This window comes from Mustela putorius, unplaced genomic scaffold (genome assembly GCF_011764305.1).
Source record: "Mustela putorius furo isolate JIRA1106 unplaced genomic scaffold, ASM1176430v1.1 tig00000873_pilon_pilon_pilon, whole genome shotgun sequence".
Lineage (NCBI taxonomy): Eukaryota > Metazoa > Chordata > Mammalia > Carnivora > Mustelidae > Mustela > Mustela putorius.
This window is the reverse complement of record NW_025421504.1, coordinates 5,187,676-5,212,275: the sequence shown is the minus strand read 5'-3', so window position 1 is coordinate 5,212,275 and position 24,600 is coordinate 5,187,676. Positions and strand designations below refer to the sequence as shown.

Here is a 24,600-nt window from a genome sequence, read left to right as displayed (position 1 = left end):
TCGCCGCGGGCCAGGCGGAGGCGGAGGCGGAGGTGGAGGCGGAGGCGGAGGCGGCGCCGGCGTGGGCGCGGCGACCGTACCCTGCGGTGGGGCGGGCGAGTCCTCCGCTCTCGTTCCCGGGATCCCTAACAGCGGCCCCCCGCGGGGAGGCAACCCCGGAAGACCGCCAGGAGACTGCCCCGGGGGCGGGGAGGGAGGCCAGCCGGGCGCTCCTGGTAACCCGCCCCTCCCTCGTCACGCGACCGCGCGGGGCGGAAACGGGGCGCCCACGGGCCGCAGCGACGCCCCAACAGGTTGGCGAGGAGGTAGGGAAGGGGCGGGACAAGGCGGCTGAGGAGGAGTGCGCCTGCGCCGTGGGCCGCGTGGGTCGCGCGGCTTCCGGGTCCAGGTGCTGAGGCCTGAGGGCGGGCGGGGGTGATTTCAACTTCTGGGCCGCGCGGCGCGGCGTTGCCGGGGAGGGTTGGCGTAGGGCTTCGCCGGACCCTCCCGGACTGGAGGAAAGAGAGGAGGAGGACAAAAGTCGCCCTGGGAAGAGGCCTCCAGTGGTCTCGTGTTAAGATAATCGGCTCCTTGCTGCCAGAAACAATGGCTTCGGGGAGCTGGGTGTGGGGTGCGGGCCCTCCTCCCCGGGTATGGGGTGGGTGCGGGCCGGAACGGGACCGAGCGGGCCGCTCACCCGGCTTGGAATGCAGACTTCGTTGCCTTCGCGGTTACCACCGTCGTCATCAAAGCAGTAGATGTCCAGGTGGAGGAAACCTGGTTTCGGAGCATTTGTAATGAAAAGCAAAAGCTCCCCATCCCCGGAGGCAGCGGCTTTTAACCAGTTGTGGTTTTAATTCCGATTACGTAAAATACGTGCTAGCTCTGGATTTTAGTTAGGTTTTGAGTTCCTACCACTGTAGTGAGGATGAGCTCGCAACGCCATCTCCTTTATCTCCCTAGCGCACCCTTAGAACCCGAAACGGGATAGTCATCCACTGCTTTTTATTTTTTATTTATTTTTATCATTTGCTTGACAGAGATCACAAGTAAGCGGGGAGGGGGGGGGGGAGCAGGCTCTCCGTGGAGCAGAGAGCCCAACGCGGGGCTCGATCCCAGGACCCTGAGACCACGGCCCCAGCCGAAGGCCGAGGCGTAACCTGCTGTGCCACCGAGGCGCCCCATCCACTGTTTTTTTAAAACTATGCGCTTCGGCCTTATTTACTGCATCAGTTTTTAGGAGCAGTCCTGGGAATAGGGTAAGAGAAATGAGGCACTCACCTCCGGTGTAATTTAAGGGAGCACTAAGCAAGATCGAAGATAAGTTCGTTATTACTGATTTTTCTTTTTGCCCCGGACTCCCCAAGATTTCAGGGCTAGGCAGTGCTAGATTGTTTCTAATGCCCCGCCCCCTGCTCCCCACCCCACCCTATTAAAATACTGAGTTGGCTGCTGTGTGTGGATTGTAGGCCTCTTGGGAAAAACTTGCTCTCCAGGTACCACCAATACAACATTGTAAGACGAAATGAGGTGGTTGCTATTCACGTAAGGAAAAACCTGCAGAGCTTTGGCAGTGTCTAGAACGAGGTAAAGCGAGAATTCATTGACGGTTGTAAGTTTGGTCTAAGGTATGTCTTTCAGTGCAGGACTGGGTAAGAACCCTGTACAAGGTTACAAGATTGGTGGAAACATCAAGGCCGGGGAACTCATAACCTCAGAAGGCAGACTGGCTGTTAGTGGTCAAACCATTTGCCTGGGCTGGACAGTCAAGAGGAATAAAACAGACAAAATGCTAATGAAGGTCTGGGACCGCAAAGCCCCGGTGGGAGGCAGCAAGATGTGGTTTGGGTTCTCTGTGTCTGGGCGAGTGTGGGGGTAGATGGTTTTCTTCATGAATACACTCATCTATTCAATAAATATTTAATAGGGGCGCCTCGGTGGCTCAGTGGGTTAGGGCCTCTGCCTTCGGCTCAGGTCATGGTCCCAGAGTCCTGGGATCGAGCCCCGCATCAGGCTCTCTTCTCAGCGGGGCACCTGCTTTCCTTCCTCTCTGCCTGCCTCTCTGCCTGCTTGTGATCTCTGTCAAATAAATGGGTAAAATCTTTAAAAATAAATAAATAAATATTTAATAATGCCCAGGCACGGTTTTAGGCACAGGGGATACCTGAGGAATAATGCCTTTACGGAGCCGATAATCTGGTGGGAGACAGGCATTAAACAAGTAAACTAATCTCGCTCTGAAATTCTATTACTTAGTCAACGACAGTGGAGAAAAATCGAGCTAAGGGGACAGAGAGACCGGGAGCGGTGGGCCGTGCTTCTTTGGATACGGAGAACAGCCAAGGCCTTGCTGAGGAGGAGGAGGAGGAGGAACTGGGCCCTAAATAGGGAAAGAGAACTGGTTCCGTGAAGGTCTGGGGAAGACTGCTCCAGTCTGAGGAGAAGCACGTATGGAGGTCTCGAGGGTGAGGGCGAGCCAGAGGAAGTGTGATGGCCAACGTGAGAGCCAAGACGTAGCCCATGTGGCATTGTGGGCTAACACAGAGACTTTCAGTGTTAATAGGAATTTACCATGGGAAGCCTTTAATCGATTTTCAGTGGGGTTTTGTGAGCTGATTTACATTTTTAAATATTAATTATGGAAATATTCAGCCATGTATAAAGGTAGAAGGGATAATACAATAAACCCCATCTATGGTTCACCCAGGTCCAATAATTACCCCCTGTACCTCCCCTCAATTCCTCTCCATGTTAACTTAAAGGAAATCTGATATCATACCCATAAAGACTTTTAGGATATATCTTTAAACTATTTTTAACACACTCCCAATACCATTATCACAATTGGAAATTTTAAACATTTCTTGCAGTCATTACAATCAATACTCAAATGTTTTGTAAAAAACTCTCCACAGTTAGTTTGTTCAAATCAAGGTCCAGACAAAGCCTACCCGTCGCAGTCGGTTGATAAAGAATCCTTAGCCTCTTTTTTTTTTTTTTTTTAAGATTTTTTATTTATTTGGGCGCCTGGGTGGCTCAGTTGGTTGGACGACTGCCTTCAGCTCAGGTCATGATCCTGGAGTCCCAGGATCGAGTCCCACATCGGGCTCCCAGCTCCATGGGGAGTCTGCTTCTCTCTCTGACCTTCTCCTCGCTCATGTGCTCTCTCTCACTGTCTCTCTCTCAAGTAAATAAATAAAATCTTAAGAAAAAAAAATGTTTTTAAAAAAAAAAAAAAAAAAGATTTTTTATTTATTTGCCAGAGAGAGAGAGAGAGAGAGTACACACAAGCAGGCAGAGAGGCAGGCAGAGGCAGCGAGAGAAGCAGGTTCCCCGCTGAGCAAGGAGCCCGATGTGGGACTCGATCCCAGGACCTTGGAATCATGACCTGAGCCGAAGGCAGCGGCTTAACCAACTGAGCCACCCAGGCGTCCCTCCTTAGCCTCTTTTAATGCATAAGTTTCCACTCTACAATTTTTTTCTTCCACTTATTTGTTGAAAAAGCTAGGTTCAAGCAGCACCTGGGTGGCTCGGGTCATGATCTCGGGGTCGAGGGATCAAGTCCCGCATCGGGCTCCCTGCTCCGTGGGAAGCCTGCTTCTCCTCTCCCACTGCCCCTGCTTGTGTTCCCTCTCTCACTGTGTGTCTCTCTCTCAAATAAATAAATAAAATCTTCAAAAATAAATAAAGTTTGTAATACTTCTCATGTGATAGAATTTTTTTTTAAAGATTTTATTATTTATCTGTTAGAGAGAGTGAGCACAGGCAGAGGCAGAGGGAGAGGGAGAAGCAGGCTCCCTGCTGAGCAAGGAGCCCAATGTGGGACTCGATCCCAGGACCCCGGGATCATGACCCAAGCCGAAGGCAGCCGCCCAACCTACTGAGCCACCCAGGTGTCCTGAAATTTTTTTTTTTTTTAAGATTATTTATTTATTTACTTATTTGACAGAGAAACAGTGGGAGAGGGAACACAAGCAGGGGGAGTGGGAGAGGGAGAAGCAGGCTTCGTGACCTGACCCGGAGGCAGGCTCTTCGGAGCCACCAGCCCTGCCCCAACCATGTGATAGACTCTTTTGAGGCCATAGTTCAAATCCTGTGGTGTAATGTGAGTTATAGTGGGGTTTTTTTTTTTTAGTTGTAGTGTTGAAGACTCATTGTGCAATATGAACTAACAAAGAATCATGGCTTTAAAAACACTTATGAGAGGTGCCTGGGGGGCTCAGCCAGTTAAGCATCTGCGTTTGCCTCAGGTCATGATCCCAGGGACCTGGGATGGAGCCCTTTGTGGGGCTCCCTGCTCAGCGAGGAGCCTGCTTCTCCCTCTTCCTTTCCCCCTCCGATCATGCTCTTCCTCTCAAAGAAATAAAATCTTTTAAAAAATAAAATAAAATCATTTATCAGTTGCCTCAGTGTTAGTGGGCAGAGTAAGGTGCCGAGTCTGTGGTGTGATCCGAGAGAGAAGGTGCAGGGCCCTTCCCACAGGCCTTGCTCAATGCATCTCTTCTATCTGGCTCTTCCTGACTTTCTGTCCTTGTTTTAATAAACTGGTTATCTACTCTAATTGTAGAGTAACAAACATGCACAATCGAGATTCTTATCTCCAAGAAGGAAACCCAAAGCTAATAAAAGCTATGACAACTTAGGTACAGCTATTACTTTTCTGACCTTTAGTCCTACTTAGCAATCGCTTCAGAAAAAAAGGAAAGAAGCAGTCACTGGCGGGTCACTCTCCTTCCTTTCCTTCCTGTACAGTATTTCTCAAATTTCCCAGTTGTTAAAAAGAGAAGACTATGTCACTTGTTCGTGCTGTGGGTTTTTCTCCCGGCAGTGGATGTTTTGTCTTGGGGAGTGAAGAGTGCAAAGCTCTACTGTACAGGTTATACCATTCCTCAGACTTGCAAAGACAGTACTTAAAACCTAGCTAAGCTGTAAGAAAAGCCAGTCTTTTTTTTTTTTTTTTTTTTAAGATTTTTAAAATTTATTTATTTGAGGGGCACCTGGGTGGCTCAGTGGGTTAAAGCCTCTGCCTTCGGCTCAGGTCATGATCCCAGGGTCCTGGGATCGAGCCCTGCATCGGGCTCTCTGCTCAGCGGGGAGCCTGCTTCTCTTCCTCTGTCTCTGCCTGCCTCTCTGCCTACTTGTGATCTCTGTCTGTCAAATAAATAAATAAAAATCTTTTAAAAAAATTATTTATTTGACAGATCACAAGTAGGCAGAGAGGCAGGCAGAGAGAGAGGGGGAAGCAGGCTCCCTGCTGAGCAGAGAGCCCGATGCGGGGCTCGATCCCAGGACCCTAGGATCATGACCTGAGCCGGAGGCAGAGGCTTAACCCACTGAGCCACCCAGGTGCCCTGAAAAGCCAGTCTTGATATATCGTCTTAGAAACACTCTTGCATGTCTGATGATATATGGACAATGATTTACTGAGCCAGTAGGGCTTATGGAAATTAACAGAAATGTCTTAATAAACACAGCAACTTTTGCTTGAAAAAAATAAAATCAGGGGTGGAGCCCCTGAGTAGCTCAGTGGGCCTCTGCTTTCCGCTCGGATCATGATCTCAGGGTCCTGGAATGGAGCCCCGCATTGGGCTCCCTGCTCGGTGGGGAGCCTGCTTCTCCCTCTCCCTCTGCCCCTCTCCCCACTCAAGTGCACTCTCTCTCTCTCTCTCAAAAAAAGAAATAAAAGTTTTAAAAATAAAGAAATAAAAGAATGAATCATATTCTTAATCAGTGATGGGGTGCCTGGTTGGTTCAGTCAGAAGAGCATGCTACTCTTGATCTTGGGGTCGTGGGTTTGAGCCCCATGTTGGGTATAGAGATTACATAAATAAATAACTAAATTTGAAAAAATCAATGAGGTTAAAATTGTATGATAATTCAAAAAATAAAAATAAATTAAATGAGCAGTTACTTACAGCTTAGCTTATAGTATATGTGGTACTTGAGAGTAGAAAAATTACTTTCTTTTTAAGACTTATTTATTTTAGGGGCGCCTGGGTGGCTCAGTGGGTTAAAGCCTCTGCCTTCGGCTCAGGTCATGATCCCAGGGTCCTGGGATCAAGCCCCGCATCAGGCTCTCTGCTCAGCAGGGAGCCTGCTTCCTCCTCTCTCTCTGCCTGCCTCTCTGCCTACTTGTGATCTCTGTCAAATACATAAATAAACAAAATCTTAAAAAAAAAAAAAGATTTATTTTAGAGGGGGCAGGGGTTGGGGGGGGACACAGAAAGAAAATCCTCAAGTATTCTCACCACTGGGCACAGAGCCCAATGCAGGGTTTGAGCCCAGGACCCTGAGATCACACATGACTTGAGCTGAAACCAAGAGTCAGATGCTTAACCGACTAAGCCATGCAGGTACCCCTAGGAAAATTACTCTTAGAAAAGAATCTAAGTTTTCACCTTTTTTAAAAAAAGATATTTATTTATATTTATTTATCAGAGAGAGAGAGAGAGCACACACAAGCAGGCAGAGTGACAGGCAGAGGCAGAGAGAGAAGCAGGCTCCCCGCTGAGCAAGGAGCCTGATGCAAGACTCCATCCCATGACTTGAGCTGAAAGCAACGGCTCAACCAACTGAGCCACCCGGGCATCCCAAGTTTTCACCTTTTTACTAGATTGGACAGAATTGTCACCATTATCCCGAAACAGGAACCAATACATTTTTTTCTTCTCTTGACTGATATTTGGTTTTTTGGTTTTGCTTTGTTTTTTGTTTTTTTTTTTGTTTGTCTTTTTTTTTTTTTTTTTTTGCTTCTCTCTCATCCCAAAGATGAATAGGGGGTGCTGTCATTACTGGGGACAGGAATGGTTCTGCTCCCTGGTCACAGGAATATGGAGCTTCTGCTCCTAGGACAGTAGGACTGGGCCTTGGCCAGTTGCCCGGGGGCTATTCTGTACCCAGCTGTCTTGAAATGATCTTTGAACATTGACCAAAGCCAATTGTGCAAGGTTCTAGCTAACATTAAGTTTCTTTGCTTGTCCCTTTTTTCTCTTTTTAAAGTGGGCTCCATACCCAGAGCAGAGCCCAGTGTGGGACTTGAACCATGACCCTGAGATCAAGACCTGAGCTGAGATCAAGAGTTAGACGCTTAACTGACTGAGCCACCCAGGCACCCCCAACATTGAGCTTCTGTGCAAAAGCTGTATCATCTGGCTTCTGCAAGGGTCTGACTTGGGATGATTTAATTGCCATTTCCTGTGTTTCTGTCTCCTTTGGCTTATCCTATCGAACAGTTGAAGCCCATCACCTTCAGGGTCCCTTTGTCACTGAATAATTATTCCTGAATCCCCACTTCTCTAACATCTTCTACATGTGGATCCTGATGTTCTAGAGTGTTCTTTCACACATAAACAGTTGTACATATTATATGCACTTGTGTGCTCCTTACCTTTTTTCCTGATGGTCTGTCTTGGAGATTTTTTTTTTTTTAAGATTTTATTTATTTATTTGTCAGAGAGAGAGAAAGAGAGAGAGTAGACAGAATGTGGCAGGCAGAGGCAGAGGGAGAAGCAGGCTCCCTGCTGAGCAAGGAGCCCAATGTGGGACTCGATCCTAGGATGCTGGGATCATGACCTGAGCCGAAGGCAGATGTTTAACCAACTGAGCCACCAGGTATCCCTATCTTGGAGATCTTGCCATATGAGAGTATACAATGTCTCATCTTCAGAAGCCTGCCAGGTGTCCTTTCTGTCATTATCACATGACTCATTTAAAAAAATAAATAAATAAAGATTTTATTTATTTATTTATTTGACAGACAGAGATCACAAGCAGGCAGAGAGGCAGAAGCAGGCTCCCTGCTCAGCAGAGAGCCTGATGCGGGGCTCAATCCCAGGACCCTGAGATCATGACCTGAGCTGAAGGAAGAGGCTTCACCCACTGAGCCACCCAGGCACCCTTCACATGAGTCATTTAACTGGTGTTATCTCTCTTTTTAAAATCACTAACAAAAACTCATAACCCTAGTCTAACCATGAGAAAAATACCAGACAAACCCAGATGGAAGATCATTCTACAAAATAACGTGAGTAGTGTACCTCAAAACTCTCAAGACCAAAAAAACAAGGAAAGTCTGAGAAACTGTCACAGCCCAGAGGCATCCAAAGAGACAACTGAATGTAATGCAGCATTCTGGATGGGACTAAGGAACTGAAAAGCGACATTAGGGGGAAAAAAACAGGATCCAAATAAAGTACGGTGTTGAGTTAATAACCTGTCGATACAGATTCATTAATTATGACCAATGCGTCATACCAAGGTACGATATTAATTATGGGGGGAACTGGGTATGACGTACCCTCTTTACAGGTTTGGGTTTTTTTTTTAAGAGGTGGGGAAAGGAAAAGGGAGAAAAAGAATATAAGCAGGCTCCTTGCCCACAACTGCCCACTCAAGTTGTACTCTGTTTCTCAAATAAATAAAAATTTTAAAAATAAAGAAGTAAAAGAATAAATCATATTCTTCATCAGTGATGGGGTACCTGGCTGGTTCAGTCAGAAGATCTCCACGACCAAGACCAGAGCTGAGATCAAGTTGGACACCCGACCAGCTGAGCCACCCAGGCGCTCCTTCATTGTTTTTTAAATAAAGTTTTTATTTTAGAATAGTTTTAACTTTAGATTTCAGAAAACAAACCTGTAGGGGCATCTGAGCGGTTCAGCCAGTTTAGCATCCAACTCTTGATCTTAGCTTGGTTTAGGCCCCACACTGGGCTCTACACTGGGTGTGGAGCCTACTAAAAAAAAAAAGAAAGAAAGAAAAGAGCACCTGGGTGGCTCAGTGGGTTAAGCGTCTGCCTTTGGTTCAGGTCATGATCCCAGGGTCCTGCATCAGGCTCCCCTGCCGTGCAGGGAGCCTGCCTCTCCCTCTCCTTCTGCCTGCCACTTCCCCAGCTTGTGCTCTCTCTCTCTCCATCAAATAGATAAATAAAATCTTAATAAAAAAAAGGAAGGTGCACTTTATATACAATTTTGAAAGAATCTCAGAATATATTGGAACCCCCCGTAGCTCAGTTGGTTAAGCATCTGCCTTTGGCTAAGGTCATGATCCCAAAGTCCTGGGATTGAGTCCTACATCCTGCCTGCTTCTCCTTTTGCCTGCTATTACCCCTGCTTGTGCTCTCATTCTCTCTCTCTCTAATACATAAACAAAATCTTTTAAGAGAATCCCTCTTTTTTTTTTTAAGATTTTATTTATTTATTTATTTGACAGAGAGAGAGATCACAAGTAGGCAGAGAGGCAGGCAGAGAGAGAGAGAGAGGAGGAAGCAGACTCCCCGCCGAGCAGAGAGCCCGACGCGGGACTCGATCCCAGGACCCCGAGATCATGACCTGAGCCGAAGGCAGAGGCTTAACCCACTGAGCCACCCAGGCGCCCAAAATCTTTAAAAAAATATTAAGTGGAGGGGTGCCTGGGTGGCTCAGTGGGTGAAAGCCTCTGCCTTTGGCTCGGTTCATGGTCCCAGGATCCTAGGATCGAGCCCCACATTGGGCTCTCTGCTCAGTAGGGAGTCTGCTTCTCCCTCTCCCTCCATGTGCTCTCTCAAATAAATAAATAAATCTTAAAAAAATAAAAATAAAGGTTTACTTATTTATTTGAGAGAGAAAGTACACATATGCATGGTGGTGGGGCTCATGGGGGCAGAGGAGAGAGAAAGTCTCAAGCAGACTCCACGCAGAATGAGGAACCTGACCTAGGGCTCCATCTTATCACCTGAGATCACGACCCAAGCCAAAACCCAAGAGTCCCACACCCAAAGGACTGTGCCTTCCAGACACCCCAGATCTTTTTTATACTGTTTTGCTTTTTTAAATTAGTGAATGCATAACTGATCAAAAAAAATTGTTTAGGGGCTCCTGCATGGCTCAGTGGATTAAACCTCTGCCTTTGGCTCAGGTCATGGTCTCAGGGTCCTGGGATCGAGCCCTGAGTCAGGCTCTCTGCTCAGCAGGAAGCCTGCTTCCCCATCTTTCTCTGCCTACTTGTGCTTTCTCTGTCTCTGTCAAATAAATAAAATCAAAAAAATTGTTTAATATTAAACTACCACTCTTAAATATCTTTAAATATAAATATATATATATATATATTTTTTTTTTAAGATTTTATTTATTTGACAGGCAGAGAGGCAGGCAGAGAGAGAGGGGAAGCAGGTTCCCTGCCGAGCAGAGAGCCTGACTCGGGGCTCGATCCCAGGACCCTGGGATCATGACCTGAGCTGAAGGCAGATGCTTAATGACTGAGCCACCCAGATGCGCCCTTAAATATCTTTAAATATTAAAGTACCACGGGAACTAGCCTTTCAGGTGTCTCTGGTCTCAAGTACCTGCTAATCTCAGCCTGTGGTCTGGTTGGTTTTTCAGGAGTCTTCAGAAATCCGTTCCAGTTCTTGGCGATGCTGCCCAAACCTGGGATCTATTACTTCCCCTGGGAAGTCAGTGCTGGCCAAGTTCCCGACGGGGGCACACTGAGAACATTTGGCAGGTGAGAACGTGGTTTTTTTTCCTCGTGTGTGGGGATATTTCAGTTCCTCCCCAACACATACCCCAGGCCTGCCAGAAAAAAACCAAACAATTAAAATGTTATCTTAAGTTTGTCTAGTTTTTTTTTTTTTAAGTTTTACTTTTTCAAGTAATCTCTACCCAACGTGGGGCTTGAACTCATTACCCAAGATCAAGAGTCGCATGCACCTCTTACTGAGCCAACAGAGCATCCCCATCAACGTATTTCTTAAATGCCAAAACATGAATTTGTTTTCATTGGAAAAAAGGTAGATAGTCCGTAGAAGTGTGAAGAAAGCAAGCAAAAGTACCAGTAATCCCACTCTCTGGACCGCCACTGCTAACCTTTTGGTGATTAATTTAGACACACTCATGTGTATGGATATACATGAGCGTGTGAATGGGTGTGTGTTCACACCATGTGTGTATGTATCACATCATCAGGGAAGTGCAAATTCACACCACAGCAGGATACTCCTACGGGCCCAGTGGACTGGCTGGATTTGCAAAGACTGTTGAAACCAGAAGCCGATGAGGGTGTGGAACAGCTGTAATTCCTCGACTCTCCCCATGGAAATGTCAAATGGCACAACTACTTTGGAAAACAGCCTGCAGTTTCTTTGAAAAGCTAAACACATGTTTAAACACGGGGCGCTCAGTCAGTAGAACATGCAACTCTCCATCTCAGGGTTGTGAGTTAGAGCTGCACGTTGGGTGTAGAGATCACTTTAAAAAAATAAAATCTTTGGGCTCAGTGGGTTAAGCCTCTGCCTTCAGCTCAGGTCATGATCTCAGGGTCCTGGGATCGAGTCCCACATCGGGCTCTCTGCTCAGCAGGGATCCTGCTTCCCCCTCTCTCTCTGCCTACTTGTGATCTCTCTCTGTCAAGTAAATAAATAAAATCTTTAAAAAAAATTTTTTAATTAAAAAAATCTTTAATAATAATAATAAAATATAAATAAATAAATAGAGTCTTAGAAAGAAAGAAAGAAAGGAACCAGGCCAAAAAAAAGAAAAAAATTACATGTTGTATGGCTCTATTTATATAAAAGTTTAGGAAATGCCAAAAAAAAAAAAAAATTCCAAAGTGGGGAAAAAAAAAAAGCAGGCCTGTTGCCCGCAAGGATTGCCTGGGTATACCGTATTGGAGGATTGTGAAAATGCACTAGGGAACAATGTGTTCATTATCGATTGTGTGGACAGTTGCTCAAGTGTATGTGGTGTCAAAGTGTGTCCTTTAAATATGTGTGGTCAACTTTAATTCAGTTATCCCAAGTAAAACCAGAGGGGGAAAGCACATGTTACAGAATCTTAAACAGGAGGAGGGCAAAAGACTTGAACAGACATTTCACAAAAGAGAGTGTACATAACACCTAGCAGTCATCCAAAAAGTAAACAGTTTTGCATATGACAGTTAAAAAATGCACATATAGGGGGACACCTGGGTGGCTCAGTTGTTAAGCCTCTGCCTTCGGCTCAGGTCTTGATCTCAGGGTCCTGGAACCGAGCCCTGCGTCGGGCTCTCTGCTCAGCGGGAAGCCTGCTTCTCCCTCTCCCACTACCCCTGCTTGTGTTCTTCTCTCACTGTTAAATAAATAAATAAAAATCTTTAAAAATACATATATACACATATATATACACACACACATGGATAATAAGCATATGAAAAGATGGTAAACATCGTTAGTCACAGTGCAAATTAAAACCACAACAGGGGCACCTGGCTGGCTCAGTGGATTAAGCGTCTGCCTTCTGCTCAGGTCAGGATCCCAGAGTCCTGGGATCGAGCCCCCGCCCCCCTCCCGCTGCTTTAACCACCCCCCCCAGTCTCTCTTTCACTTCTCTCTCAAATAAATTAATAAAATCTTTTAAAAACCAACCAACCAACCAACCAACAGCCACAACGATACAGTATTTTCCTGCCCACTAGGACACTAGGACGGCTAAAATTTAAAAGACTGACCATACCAAAGTCCTGGCCAGATGTGGAGCCACTAGAACCCTCAGTTGCTGCTGGGAGTGTAAAGTAGCACACCCGTTTTTGAAAAACAATTCGCTCATTTCTCTTAGAGTTGAACAGACAGGTTGGTCGAATGACTTCGTGATCCCACCTGGGTATTTACCTAAGAGAAATGAAAATATATGTCAGCAAAGAGATTGGTCTGCAGAAGTTCCTGCCCGTTTATTCATCATAGCCCGACACTGGCAGGAAACCAAACAAGCTGATGAACGGATACACAGACTGTTTTCAGTCATTTCAACAGAATTGCTGCTGAGGGATAGAAGGAGAAAAGCACTGATTTACCCAGCAGTACAGTGACTCTCGAAACCACCGTGCTGAGTGAAGGAAGCTTGGCACGAGAGAGGACGTGCTGTTGTGCCCCCATGTACATGAGGTGCCAGAGTGAGAAAATGAACCCATAGATCAGCAGTTGCCTGGCGTGGGAGATGGGGAGCTTGAGTAGTGGCACAAGGGAACTTTTGGGGGCAATGGAAATGGGCCACATCTTAATTGGGATGCTGGTTACACCTGTGTATACTTTTGTCAACACCCCTTAAACAGGTGCCTTATGGGGCGCCTGGGTGGCTCAGTGGGTTAAAGCCTCTGCCTTCAGCTCGGGTCATGATCTCAGGGTCCTGGGATCGAGCCCCGCCTCGGGCTCTCTGCTCACCAGGGAGCCTACTTCCTCCTCTCTCTCTGCCTGCCTCTCTGCCTACTGTCAAATAAATAAATAAAATCTTTTTAAAAAAATAAACAGTTGCCTTGTAATGCATGTATTTCCATCTTCACAGTTTAGACTGAAAACAGTTTCTCTGACTTGTGGCCGCCGTTTTTATTTCTCTGATCAGAGACGCATGGGTTTGCCAGAGCCCTTTGAGCTTTCCGTGTTTGTGCTGTTTGTGGACAGAACTGATTGATTGCACTTTCCCTGACCTGCAGGTTGTTGCTCTACGACATGACCCAATCTCGAGTGACCCTGAGAGCTCAGCACGGATCTGACGAGCACCAGATCCTGGTCTGCACCAAGTTGGTGGAGCCGTTCCAAGCCCAGATGAACTACCTGTACCTCGTCCTTGGAGAGCTGGAGCACCAGGGTAAGCCCCTGGCTTCATGTTCCCTTTCCACGCTGGGTCCTGGGCAGGGCAGTCTATGGTTAGGACTGGGTCTGGCTTCTGCCCGAGCAGGAGTCCCTCCCTGGGGTTAGCTTCCCTCCAGATCAGCCCACAAGTTCAAGGACTCCTGGAAACAGATGTGATCAGGCTCAGTGGACCTGCTCCTGGGGCGTGCAAGGGGAGAGAAATCATTAATTTCTAAAGGCCAACCACGTGCCAGGCCTCGTCCTACACCATTGCCTTCAGTCTTTTTTTTTTTTTTTAATACTTTATTTATTTGACAGAGTGATCATAAGCAGGCAGAGAGAGAGGGAAGCAGGCTCCCTGCAGAGCAGATGCGGGGCTTGATCCCAGGGCCCTGGGATCATGACCTGAGCCGAAGGCAGAGGATTAACCCACTGAGCCACCCAGGTGCCCCACGGTGGGTTTTTTTTTTTTAAGATTTTATTTATTTACTTGACAGAGAGAGACACAGTAAGAGAGGGAATATAAGCAGGGGGAGTGGGAGAGGGAGATGCAGGCTTCCTACCAAGAAGGGAGCCCGACGAGGTACTCCATCCCAGGTACCTGAGATCGTGACCTGAGCCAAAGACGGACGCTTAACAACTGAGCCACCCAGGGGCCCTAGTCATGATGGTTTTTATTTATATATATTTTTAAAGATTTTATTTATTTATTTGACAGAGAGAGGGAGAGACACAGCAAGAGAGGGAATCCAAGTAAGGGGAGTGGAAAGGGAGAAGCAGGCTTCCCACCGGGATCATGACCTGAGCTGACGGCAGATGTTTAAAGACTGAGCCACCCAGGCACCCCAGGGGTGATGGTTTTTAACTCTAGATGAAATGTGCTAGAAAAAATGTTATTAGATGGTGCTTACTTTAATTACCTTTGATTTAATAGAAGTGAATCTTTATTTAGGGCTAAGCTCGCGGAGTTCCGGCCTTCGTATTGATTTGAGAGAGACATCAGGGATGGGGGTGGGAACGTGTACAGAGGGGGTTTTGCACAAGTGATTTCCACGTTAACCGCAGCCCAGGTCCCTGAGGCTTTCTCCTGTACCCCCAGCCCTCCAGTGCATCCTGGGAGCTCCCGGGAGCCCACCGCCTAGTGTCCGGGATGCTAAGGCGCAGACACAGAGAGGGGTGAAAGTCGGGTGATGCAGCAGGCCCGGACAAGAACAGGACCGGGAGCGGACAGTTAGAATCTCTTGTGGGGGGGGTAGAAAAATGGGAAGAGACCTTTGTATGTTCAACACATGTAACTTTTTCTATTGACTGTTCGAGTGAGATGCGCACAGAAATAGAGTGGTAGAGCCCACAGTCAGCCGTTGCTGAGTCTCCGCTGCCTGCATTTACCTATTTATTTTGCTGGGGTCTTTTGGAGCAAAGCTGATGTCACTTCATTTCCCCATAAACACGTCCATGCCTCTGCCACTACCCATCATACCCAACAAAGCAGCTGTCCCTCGACAGAATCGCACACCTTGTCCGCGCTTACCCCCTTCCGCTCCATGGCTTCTCAAACTTGGCTAGTTCAGATCCCCTCCAAAGTCCATTTGTTGCATTTGGCTAACAAACCCCAAGTCTCTGTACGAGTTCTGCCCTCCCCTTTTTTTTTTTTTTTTTAATGCCATTTATTAGAGAACTTGGGTCTGGAATCGACTGATTGCTTCCTCCTGGCTACCCTAAACCTTCTTTCCCTTGCCTTTTTCTGAATGGACTGTGGTTCAGGGACAGCTCTCATTTGATGAGGAAAAGTTCTTTAGAGAAGATCTAAAGTCACCTCTTTAAAAGTCCTGATGAAATAATGAATCCAGGCAACGATGTTATCACTGGCCTGCTCCTATCGCTCCCTCCGTGCAGAAAGGGCAGGGCGGCAGGAACGCTGCACAGCAGGGATCGGCCAGCAGCACCCGGCCCTGCCCCAAGGAGAAGCCGGTGGATCAGCGGCCACACAGCTGGAGGTCATAGGCAGCAACACCTCCAGGTGACCTTGCCCCCGCCCCCGCCCCCAACCTGAACCCGAATGATCAAGCCTCAGGTCAGGCAGCATTCGCCCTGGGCTCTGGCTCCTTGCCTGCTTCTCATTCTTTTCATCACCAACAGTGAGTTTTTTTCTTAAAAAAAAAAGCTTTCCCCCTGGGGCGCCTGGGTGGTTCAGCGTTAAAGCCTCTGCCCCCGCATCGGGCTCTCTACTTGGCGGGGAGTCTGCTTCCCTTCCTCGCTCTCTGCCTGCCTCTCTGCCTACTTGTGATCTCTATCAAATAAATAAATAAAATCTTAAAAAAAAAAAAAAAAGCTTTCCCCCTAAATTTCTAATTGCTCAGTAAGACGTGTTCATCGTTTGCAGCTGACACACAGTTGTAAGAGCATGTGGCTCTTGATCTCGGGGGTTGTGCATTCAAGCCCCACATGGGGTGTAGAGATTATGTAAATAAATAAAAATTAAAAGGAAAAATAAAGGGGCACCTGGGTGGCTCAGTGTTTAAAGCCTTCTCCTTCGGCTCAGGTCATGATCTCTGGGTCCTGGGATCGAGCCCCACATTGGGCTCCCTGCTCAGCAGAGAGTCTGCTTCTCTCTCTCCCTCTGCCTGCCACTCTGCTTACTTATGCTCTCTGTCAATTAAATAAATAAAATCTTTTTAAAAAGGAGAGTGAGAAATAAATAGTGCCACCTTCTTGAAATTTGTGCACACAGTGAGCTGAGGAGGCCAAAAAGGTGAAGAAATGCCTACCACGTGAGAAACCCACTGGTTCTTTAAACTTTTTTTTTGACAGATCACAAGCAGAGAGGCAGCCATAAATCCCATAAACTCTACCTGCCTGGTTTTCTTTTCTTTTCTTTTTTTTTTTTTCTAAGATTTTATTTATTTATCTGACAGACAGAGAGATCACAAGTAGGCAGAGAGGCAGGCAGAGAGAGAGAGAGAGAGAGGAGGAAGCAAGGAAGCAGGCTCCCCGCTGAGCAGAGAGCCTGATGCGGGGCTCGATCCTAGGACCCTGAGATCATGACCCAAGCCATAGGCAGAGGCTTCAACCCACTGAGCCACCCAGGCGCCTCCTGCCTGGTTTTCTTGGAGCTGACCGCTGCTCCCTGCCCTCTCAAGCCTTCCTGTTGTGTCTTTTGGAACCTTCGCTCCGCCCTGAAAGGCTCCCTTTTACCTGCCTTCACTGGGATGTGCCTGAAACCTGGCTCTTTCCCAGGACCGCAGTTCCCTCCCGTCCTCGCGTGGAGCTAGGTCAGCCTCCCCGATCTCACACACCACAGGGCCCAGAGGTGGGGCCAGCAGCCTGCTGGCTGCTCGGGTTTGCCATTCACAGCTTTGCCTTTCTCGTCAGCCAACCAGTTCTGCCCACTTCGGCCTCCCACAGCCACCCCTTTGCCACCTGAGACTGCAGCCGAGACTCCTGGACCTCCCTGCTCGGCAGCCCACGGGACCTGTGCACCTCGGGCTCTTCCTTTTTCTCCCTCCTTCTCTCCTGTTCACTTTCCTCCGCTCCGACTGGGCCTCTTGCCACAGCAACCCCTTTTCTGGGGGAAGTTTCTGGCCCTCGCCTTCCATCACCGCAGCCTGACAAAGCCCCAACCTCCGCCCTCTTCTGCTGCTCGAGAAGGTTCATGCGTTTGGGGTTGTTCTAGCACAATTTCAAGGCCTCTTACTGCGTGTCCTGGCCCACCCCCTCCCACTGTGGGCAGTAGCTGTTTCTGGCACTCCCTGGTCCCCGGAGACCCCTACTTCATCACCTCCCGCCCCCGTCAGCGTGGGTGACTGCCTCACCTCCTACGTCCCAGGTAGGACATAGCCCCTCCTAAAGTGACCTGTGTCCACACCTGCCCGTGGCTCCTTTCTTCCCCTCTGGGAGGAAGAGGGGCCTGTCTTCCGTGCGGGCCTGTGCTGTGACTCCCGGCCTGCCCTCCCACAGGGACTTTGCCCTCTCAACTGAGTCCTCAGCCTTTTCCCACTGCGTCTTCCCTCTGAGGATATAAATCACCCAAGCTTATTCTTTTTTTTTTTTTAAAGATTTTATTTATTTATTTGGCAGACGGAGATCACAAGTAGGCAGAGAAGTAGGCAGAGAGAGGGGGAAGCAGACTCCCCGCTGAGCAAAGAGCCTGATGTGGGGCTTGATCCCAGGACCCCGGGACCATGACCTGAGCCGAACGCAGAGGCTTTAACCCACTGAGCCACCCAGGCGCCCGTCAAGCTTATTCTATACTAAAATAATAACACTCTCATCAGCTTCTGCTCCTCTCTCTGACTCGCCACCTGCTCGGGCAGACGTCCTAAAGGAAGCTCTGTTCTTCCTCTCACCCCTTCCCTCTCTCCTGCCCACGCCTCCACCCACTGCATTCCTGCTCACTTGTCATTCAGTGCCTCCATTGCTCTGCGTTCGTCCAACTTGCAAGATATTCCCCTAAAGGACTCTGTAGCCGTCTTGTCTGTAGACTCTCTCCTCCCCTCCCTGCAGTAGTTCTTCAAATGCTGTTCCTTGATCACAGTTATAAGGACCTGTAGATGGACTGCTGGATCTGCCCCGTTCGTCCCTTATGACAATCCTGTATCTTAAGGTCACTCCATGTTTAATAATGTTTTTCACTGGGGCGCCTGGGTGGCTCTGGTCAGGCTCTAAGTAGTCTAAGAAGTCTTCTTCGGGGTCTTTTCTGGTTCCACACAAATGTTAGGATTATTTGTTTCATTTTGGTTCCTCAGTGTAAATCTAGGAGGGAGGGTTCTCCCACACTGACAGGAGGAAAGAGCTGATAGGCATCATGTAAGGAAAGCTCTGTGCAGAGCGCCTGGGTGGCTCTGGCAGTTAAGCGTCTGCCTTCAGCTTGGGTCATGATCCCAGAATCCTGGGACCGAGTCCTGCATCGGGCTCCCTGCTCAACAGGGAGCCTGCTTCTCCCTCTCCCTCTGCTTGCACTCTCTCTCTCTCAAAATAAAGAAAATACTAAATAAATAAATGAATGAAAAGAAAGGAAAGGGAGGGAAGAAGGAAGGAAAAGAGGTCTAGACTAGGAGGAAGGCCAGGCATGACCTATCTAACCAAAGAGCCTGTATCTCAAAACCACATCAAAAGGAAACAGGTTATCTAGCACATTGAATGTGTTTATTGACCTGACCAGAGCATATAAAGAACATGGATGAAAAAAAATTAAAAAAAAAAAAAATAAACCTGGGCACCTGGGCGGCTCAGTCAGTTGAGCATCTGACTCGATCTCAGTTCAGGTCTTGATCTCAGGGTTGTGAGTTGTGGAGCCTGCTTTTAAAAAAACGAAAACACAAATAAGCAAACGTGTCAGGGCAGGCGCAGTTGTCTTTTCTGCTTGCCATCACCCGCACGCTGACAGGTCTTTCCATCGGGTCAACACAGCATGTGCCAGAAGCACCTCCCAGCCCGTCGTCTGGGGTGGGGTGACTTGGCCCTACAAGGCCAAACTCTCATCTTGGATTTACTAATTATGCGGTTCTCTTTGCCTCAATTTCCAATGTCAGTGGAGCCCAGTATGCCCCAAGGGGACCCTTCCCTTAGTACAAATGGAGAAGTGGGATGGTGCACACGAGGTAGGGAAGGAGTCAGGAATTAAGATGACAAAGGACAGAGGTTGAGGGGGCAGCTGTCCGGCCATTCCTCCGTGGAGAAGTGGGATTTGCGGGCTATCCCCTAAGTTCGAGACACATGCGATAGTGTGCAACAGGCCCACTATTCTGAGGCCCAAGTAGAGAAGAATTCCCAGTATCCAGGATGCCATCCTTTTAGCTCATCCTGAGAGCAAGTCCGGGGGAAGCAGCTGCAATGCATCCGGGGCGTTGCTGACACGGGGGTCAGTCCCTGCTAGTGCCTTGTGCTTGTGTCTTTCAGATGGAGGGTCCGTGGTGAAGGCCCGGGTGCTGACTTGTGTGGAAGGAATGAATCTACCCTTGTTAGAGCAAGCTATCCAGGAGCAGAGGCGATACCAGCAAGAGAGGGACAGCAGCCAGTAGCAAATTGCACTTCCTGGCAACTGTCCCCCCCCCCCCCCAGCGTGCTCCTGAGGCCAAGCCCACCAGAGATGCCTGAGCAGAGAAGATGCAGACCTTCCCCAGAGTGACAGCCCTTTCCTGGAGCCTGAGAGAAGAGGAGGGGTTGCTTATTTGGATTGTTACACACACACACACACACACACACACACACACACACGCCGGGCCAGGAGCCTGTGAGAGGCTGAGCTGTGGGGTGCTGGGGGCTGAACCTCAAGGGGGCATATGGAGGGTTCTGGAAGGTACTCATGAATAAAGGCCCCAGTGGGGGAGACCTTGCGTTGTGTGCATGTGGTGCAGCGCCGGCGGGGGCCAGGAGGGGGAGCCGTGGAGCCGGCAGCCTGCCAGCAGTGAGGCCCCTGGAGCACAGGGTTTCTGGTGAATTCTGGGCTGGGGTTTGTGGGAAGGGTGCTAGGTTCCCCCATGGGCCCTGGGGGTGGGCTCCAGATGCAGGGGGGCTGCCCCCACTGAACTTCTGCCCTCAGAGAAGGCCGGGCTATCCCAGAAGGTCGGGGCATGGCCCCTCAGCCTGGCCGTGCGGCCTAGGGCAGGGCTGTGGCTCTAGAAACCCTTCCTGACCCCTGACCTCTGTCCTGGGGCTGACTCCAGCCCCCCAGGCCACCCTTCTGGGAAGCCTTGGCCTCCAGAGCCTGGGCCTGGCAGGGCCCAAGGCAGGGGCCCTGCTGAGAAGTTTGGGCCCTCCTGCGCCCCGTAGCCGGGTGCCTTCCTGCTTGGGCTGGGGGAGGCCTGGGCTGGGCTGGTTCCTGGGGATTGGGGGTGGGGCAGTGGGAGGCTGGGCCCGGGTGGGGGCTGGGCAGGGTGTTCTGTGGGGGCCGGAGGGGCAGCAGGGGTGCTGGGTGTGGCGGTGAATGCCCCAGGCGCCCTCTGTTTCCTGGGCAGCTCTGCGGCTATGGATGTGTTCCAGAAGGTAGAGAAGATCGGAGAGGGCACCTACGGGGTGGTGTATAAGGCCAAGAACAAGGAGACCGGGCAGCTTGTGGCCCTCAAGAAGATCAGGCTGGATCTGTGAGTGCCGCCACGGCCCCGGAGACACCAGACCCCTCCTCCCGCTGGGGGGCGACCCCTGTCCCTCACCTCAGGGCCTTACGCCCAGCTCCGCGTCTGCCCGTGCGGGTGGGGGCGGTGGAGGGGACATGGGAGACGGCGGTGGGGGACACGGGGGCAGCCCTCGCCGTCCTCCCGGCCACACCTCGCCCAGGGCCCTCTTGCTGGGGGCCAGGCCCTTCTTTCGGAACACGGAACACACGGGGACTCCCTCGGGGCAGAAGCCTCCACTGCCCTCCCCTCCTTTCCCGCAGGGAAACGGAGGGAGTCCCCAGCACGGCCATCAGGGAGATCTCCCTGCTCAAAGAGCTTAAGCACCCCAACATCGTCAGGTGAGGTGGGCAAGGAGGTGGGGAGGCCGGGTCCGCCCGGGGGGCCGCGTAGTGACCGGTGTCCCCCGGCCAGGCTGCTGGATGTGGTGCACAGTGAGAAGAAGCTTTACCTGGTGTTTGAGTTCCTCAGCCAGGACCTGAAGAAGTACATGGACTCGGCCCCAGCCTCCGAGCTGCCGCTGCGCTCGGTCAAGGTAGCGAGGGAAGGCCGGTGGGAGGCCTGGAACGCCGCGCCCAGCCAGCCCGGCTTCCGCTCACCGCCAACCCCACTCCGCTCACTCTCGCTCGGGCAGAGCTACCTCTTCCAGCTGCTGCAGGGCGTGAATTTCTGCCACTCGCATCGGGTCATCCACCGAGACCTGAAGCCCCAGAATCTGCTCATCAATGAGTTGGGTGCCATCAAGCTGGCGGACTTTGGACTGGCTCGAGCCTTCGGGGTGCCCCTGCGCACCTACACCCACGAGGTACTGCCGCACAGGCGGGAGGAGGAGGCCAGCCGAAGGGGGCATCACCGGAGCACTCGGCCGCCCCACTGGCGCTGCTTTCTCGCCCCCACAGGTGGTGACGCTCTGGTATCGCGCCCCCGAGATCCTCTTGGGCAGCAAGTTCTACTCCACGGCCGTGGATGTCTGGAGCATCGGCTGCATCTTTGCCGAGATGGTAGAGGGAGGGACAGATGTGGCCACGGGAGGCCGCAGGCAGGGTCCTGCTGGGGTAGGGCTGGGACTCCCATTCTCCTGAGAGAGGTGGCCTCGGGTGTTTGGGACTGGCTGCGTGACTAAGGAAGCAAACCGTATTCCAGGAAAAAGCTGGGATTCTTAGCACAGCCCTGGGAAACTTACCTTATCTGGGGTTGGATTCTGTAGGATTAGAGGAGGGACCGGACCCCACACCTCCTCTTTCTCATTTCAGGTGACCCGCAGAGCCCTGTTTCCTGGTGACTCTGAGATTGACCAGCTCTTCCGAATCTTTCGGACCCTGGGGACACCCAGTGAAGCCATGTGGCCAGGGGTCACCCAGCTGCCCGACTATAAGGGCAGCTTCCCCAAGTGGACCAGGAAGGGGCTGGAGGAGATCGTGCCCAGTCTGGAACCAGAGGGCAAGGACCTGCTCATGGTAGGTCCAGGAGGGGGGCAGGGGAGGGCAAGAGCGGCCACTGCGCCACCAGAAGTGTCTCTGTCAGCCGACCCTGTGTCGCCCCAGAGCCCCCTGAGTCCAGCGGGGACTCTTTTCTGACCCTGAACACAGCCAGCTTGTCCCTGTCTCTCTTGATCGTTCAACCCGGAGGCTCCTTCCTGGACAAGTCCAGCATTCACGTGTCCTTTTAAAACATCTTTCTTCTGATTAGCTTTTGTTTTTATGCTCTGATACTTGTCCCCCACCCTTTTTATTTATTTATTTATTTATTTATTTATTTTTATTTTTATTTTTTTAAAGATTGTATTTATTTAGTTGACAGAGAAAGATCACAAGTAGGCAGAGAGGCAGGCAGAGAGAGAGAGGAGGAAGCAGGCTCCCTGCCGAGCAGAGAGCCCGATGCGGGACTCGATCCCAGGACCCTGAGATCATGACCTGAGCCGAAGGCAGCGGCTTAACCCACTGAGCCACCCAGGCACCCTTATTTTTTTTTTTTAAGATTTTATTTTATTTTAGATTTTATTTATTTATTTGACAGACACATCACAAGTAGGCAGAGAGGCAGGCAGAGAGAGGAGGAAGCAGGCTCCCTGCCGAGCAGAGAGCTTGATGCAGGACTCGATCCCAGGACCCTGGGACCATGACCTGAGCCGAAGGCAGAGGCTTTAACCCACCACGCCACCCAGGCACCCCCACCTTTTTTTTTTTTTTTTTTTTTAGATTTTTATTTATTTATTTGAGAGAGAGAGAAAGAGAGCAGGGGGGAGAGGGAGAAGCAGGCTCCCAGATGAGCAGACTACCCGACACGAGGCTCCATCCCAGGACCCTGGGATTGAGACCCAGAGCCAAAGGCAGACGCTCAACTGTGTCACCCAGGTGCCTAATTCTTACCCTTTTTCTGTGAGCTTCTGCCGGTGGGGAGCACGCCTCCTTGCATAGTCACTGCTCTTCCCGTGAGGCTGTTTCCTGCTCTCTGGGCCCCTGCCACAGTCCAAGCTACCCTATGCTATAGCACCATCCTGACCTACTGGGCTGGCCCAGGCCAGACTACCCAGAAGGCCTCCGGCAGAACTGTCCATTGCCCGCAAAGACTCGGGACCACATCTGTCTCTTTAAGCTAGTGTTGGGCCAGAAGAAGGCAGGGCAGTATTTTCATCTTTCCAGGGGCCTGTGTGTGTCTACCAGCCCAGCGCCAGCAGGAAGGCGTATGCCTCCAGCCCAGGCTCTTAGGGCTCCATCCGGCTACCGCCAGGCAAGGGGTCCTTCCACAGCCTAGCTGAGTCTTAGAGTTCCTAATATGTTCCCGAGACAGGTTTGACCCTCTCCTTCCTGGAACCTAGAGAGAGAAGTCTGTCTGCACCAGAAGCAGGCACAGAGGCCAGGGAACCCCAGGTGGGAAGAAGGTGGACGGACTCAGCCTCTAGTCTTAACGGAGCCGGGGATGACTTTCCGGGCCGGCCTAGAACTAGTTCCTTGTCCCCGGATCCCGGGAGTGGCCCGAACTGGCTGGTGAGCCCGGAGGCAGTGGTTACAGGCAGTTCTAGTTTGAAGGCAGCTGTTCTGGTGCTCCGGGCCGCCACCTGGGGCCTGGAGGGCATCTCCTTTCCCCGGCGTGGCCACCCCCACGGCTCAGTGTTTGCTCCTCCTCCTTCCTCCCCAGCAACTCCTGCAGTACGACCCCAGCCGGCGGATCTCAGCCAAGGCCGCCCTTGTGCATCCATACTTCTCGTCCACGGGGACCCCCCCGGCACCCCACCAGTGCGTGCTGGAGCGGTTCTGCCGCTGAGAAGGCCCGAGCCTCCCAGCCTCTCTCCAGCCGCCGCCCCTGCTGCCTCCCCAACCCACTGCCCCAGGAAGAGAACAGCAAAGCTCTGAGTTTGGCCTTGGCCGCCATAGGGCTGAGTTTGAGTTAGTTCTGCCCACAGGTTAGCAAGTTCCCGTGTTGTTGGTTGGTTTGACGTTGCCATTTCCAGATGGGGGCACGGGGGATCGGTAGAGAATGTGTCCCCGGGCTCTGGAACAAGAGTCGCCCAGGTGAGCGCGAAGCCTGCGCCAGCTCGCAGCAGGACAGAGCCAGACCCGCCCGCCCCGCCCCGCCCCGCCCCTGCCCCAGCGAAAGGGTGCCCCCTGCTGGTCATTATGGCTTTAAAATGTTTTGGGGGGAAGAGTTGCATTCCAGGGAAGAAAGCAAGTTAAACAGGAAGCGGGGCAAGGGAGAGAGGACATTTTCCCCGATCGCGGCGTGGGTGAGAGTGTGCGTACCTGTTCTGAGTCGTCGTCTTGTACTTAGCATATACTTAATGTTTGTTTGCCTCTGGTTTTAAGAACAGGAAATAAAAGTGATGTATTCCTGAATTTTCCAGTGTTTTTCTCCTCAAGGGGTAACCAGGGACTTGCTGATGAGGGGGAGGTAGACAGAGAGCCGGAAAGCATTCCCGGCCCGACCCGAGAGACC

The 24,600-nt window shown here is 50.5% G+C and overlaps 2 protein-coding genes across 3 annotated transcripts; both read left to right on the top strand.

Annotated features, from left to right (window-relative positions):
* The first annotated feature begins 24 nt into the window (after positions 1 to 24).
* On the top strand, positions 25 to 19,890 carry TEN1 (TEN1 subunit of CST complex). Of its 2 annotated transcripts, none has more exons than XM_004748866.2 (4): positions 25 to 293; positions 10,338 to 10,458; positions 13,417 to 13,571; positions 19,454 to 19,890. In XM_004748866.2, the coding sequence occupies exons 2-4, from the start codon at positions 10,370 to 10,372 to the stop codon at positions 19,573 to 19,575; spliced, it is 366 nt and encodes a 121-aa protein (XP_004748923.1). In that variant the 5' UTR covers positions 25 to 293; positions 10,338 to 10,369; the 3' UTR covers positions 19,576 to 19,890. The 2 variants fall into 2 exon arrangements, with proteins under 2 accessions (XP_004748923.1, XP_004748922.1); XM_004748865.2 differs by having other exon boundaries at positions 25 to 305.
* A 10-nt stretch (positions 19,891 to 19,900) lies between these two features.
* On the top strand, positions 19,901 to 24,500 carry CDK3 (cyclin dependent kinase 3). The gene is made up of 8 exons (XM_004748868.3): positions 19,901 to 19,989; positions 20,512 to 20,637; positions 20,931 to 21,008; positions 21,082 to 21,202; positions 21,302 to 21,472; positions 21,567 to 21,668; positions 21,921 to 22,124; positions 23,806 to 24,500. The coding sequence occupies exons 1-8, from the start codon at positions 19,901 to 19,903 to the stop codon at positions 23,929 to 23,931; spliced, it is 1,017 nt and encodes a 338-aa protein (XP_004748925.1). The 3' UTR covers positions 23,932 to 24,500.
* The last annotated feature ends 100 nt before the right edge of the window (positions 24,501 to 24,600 follow it).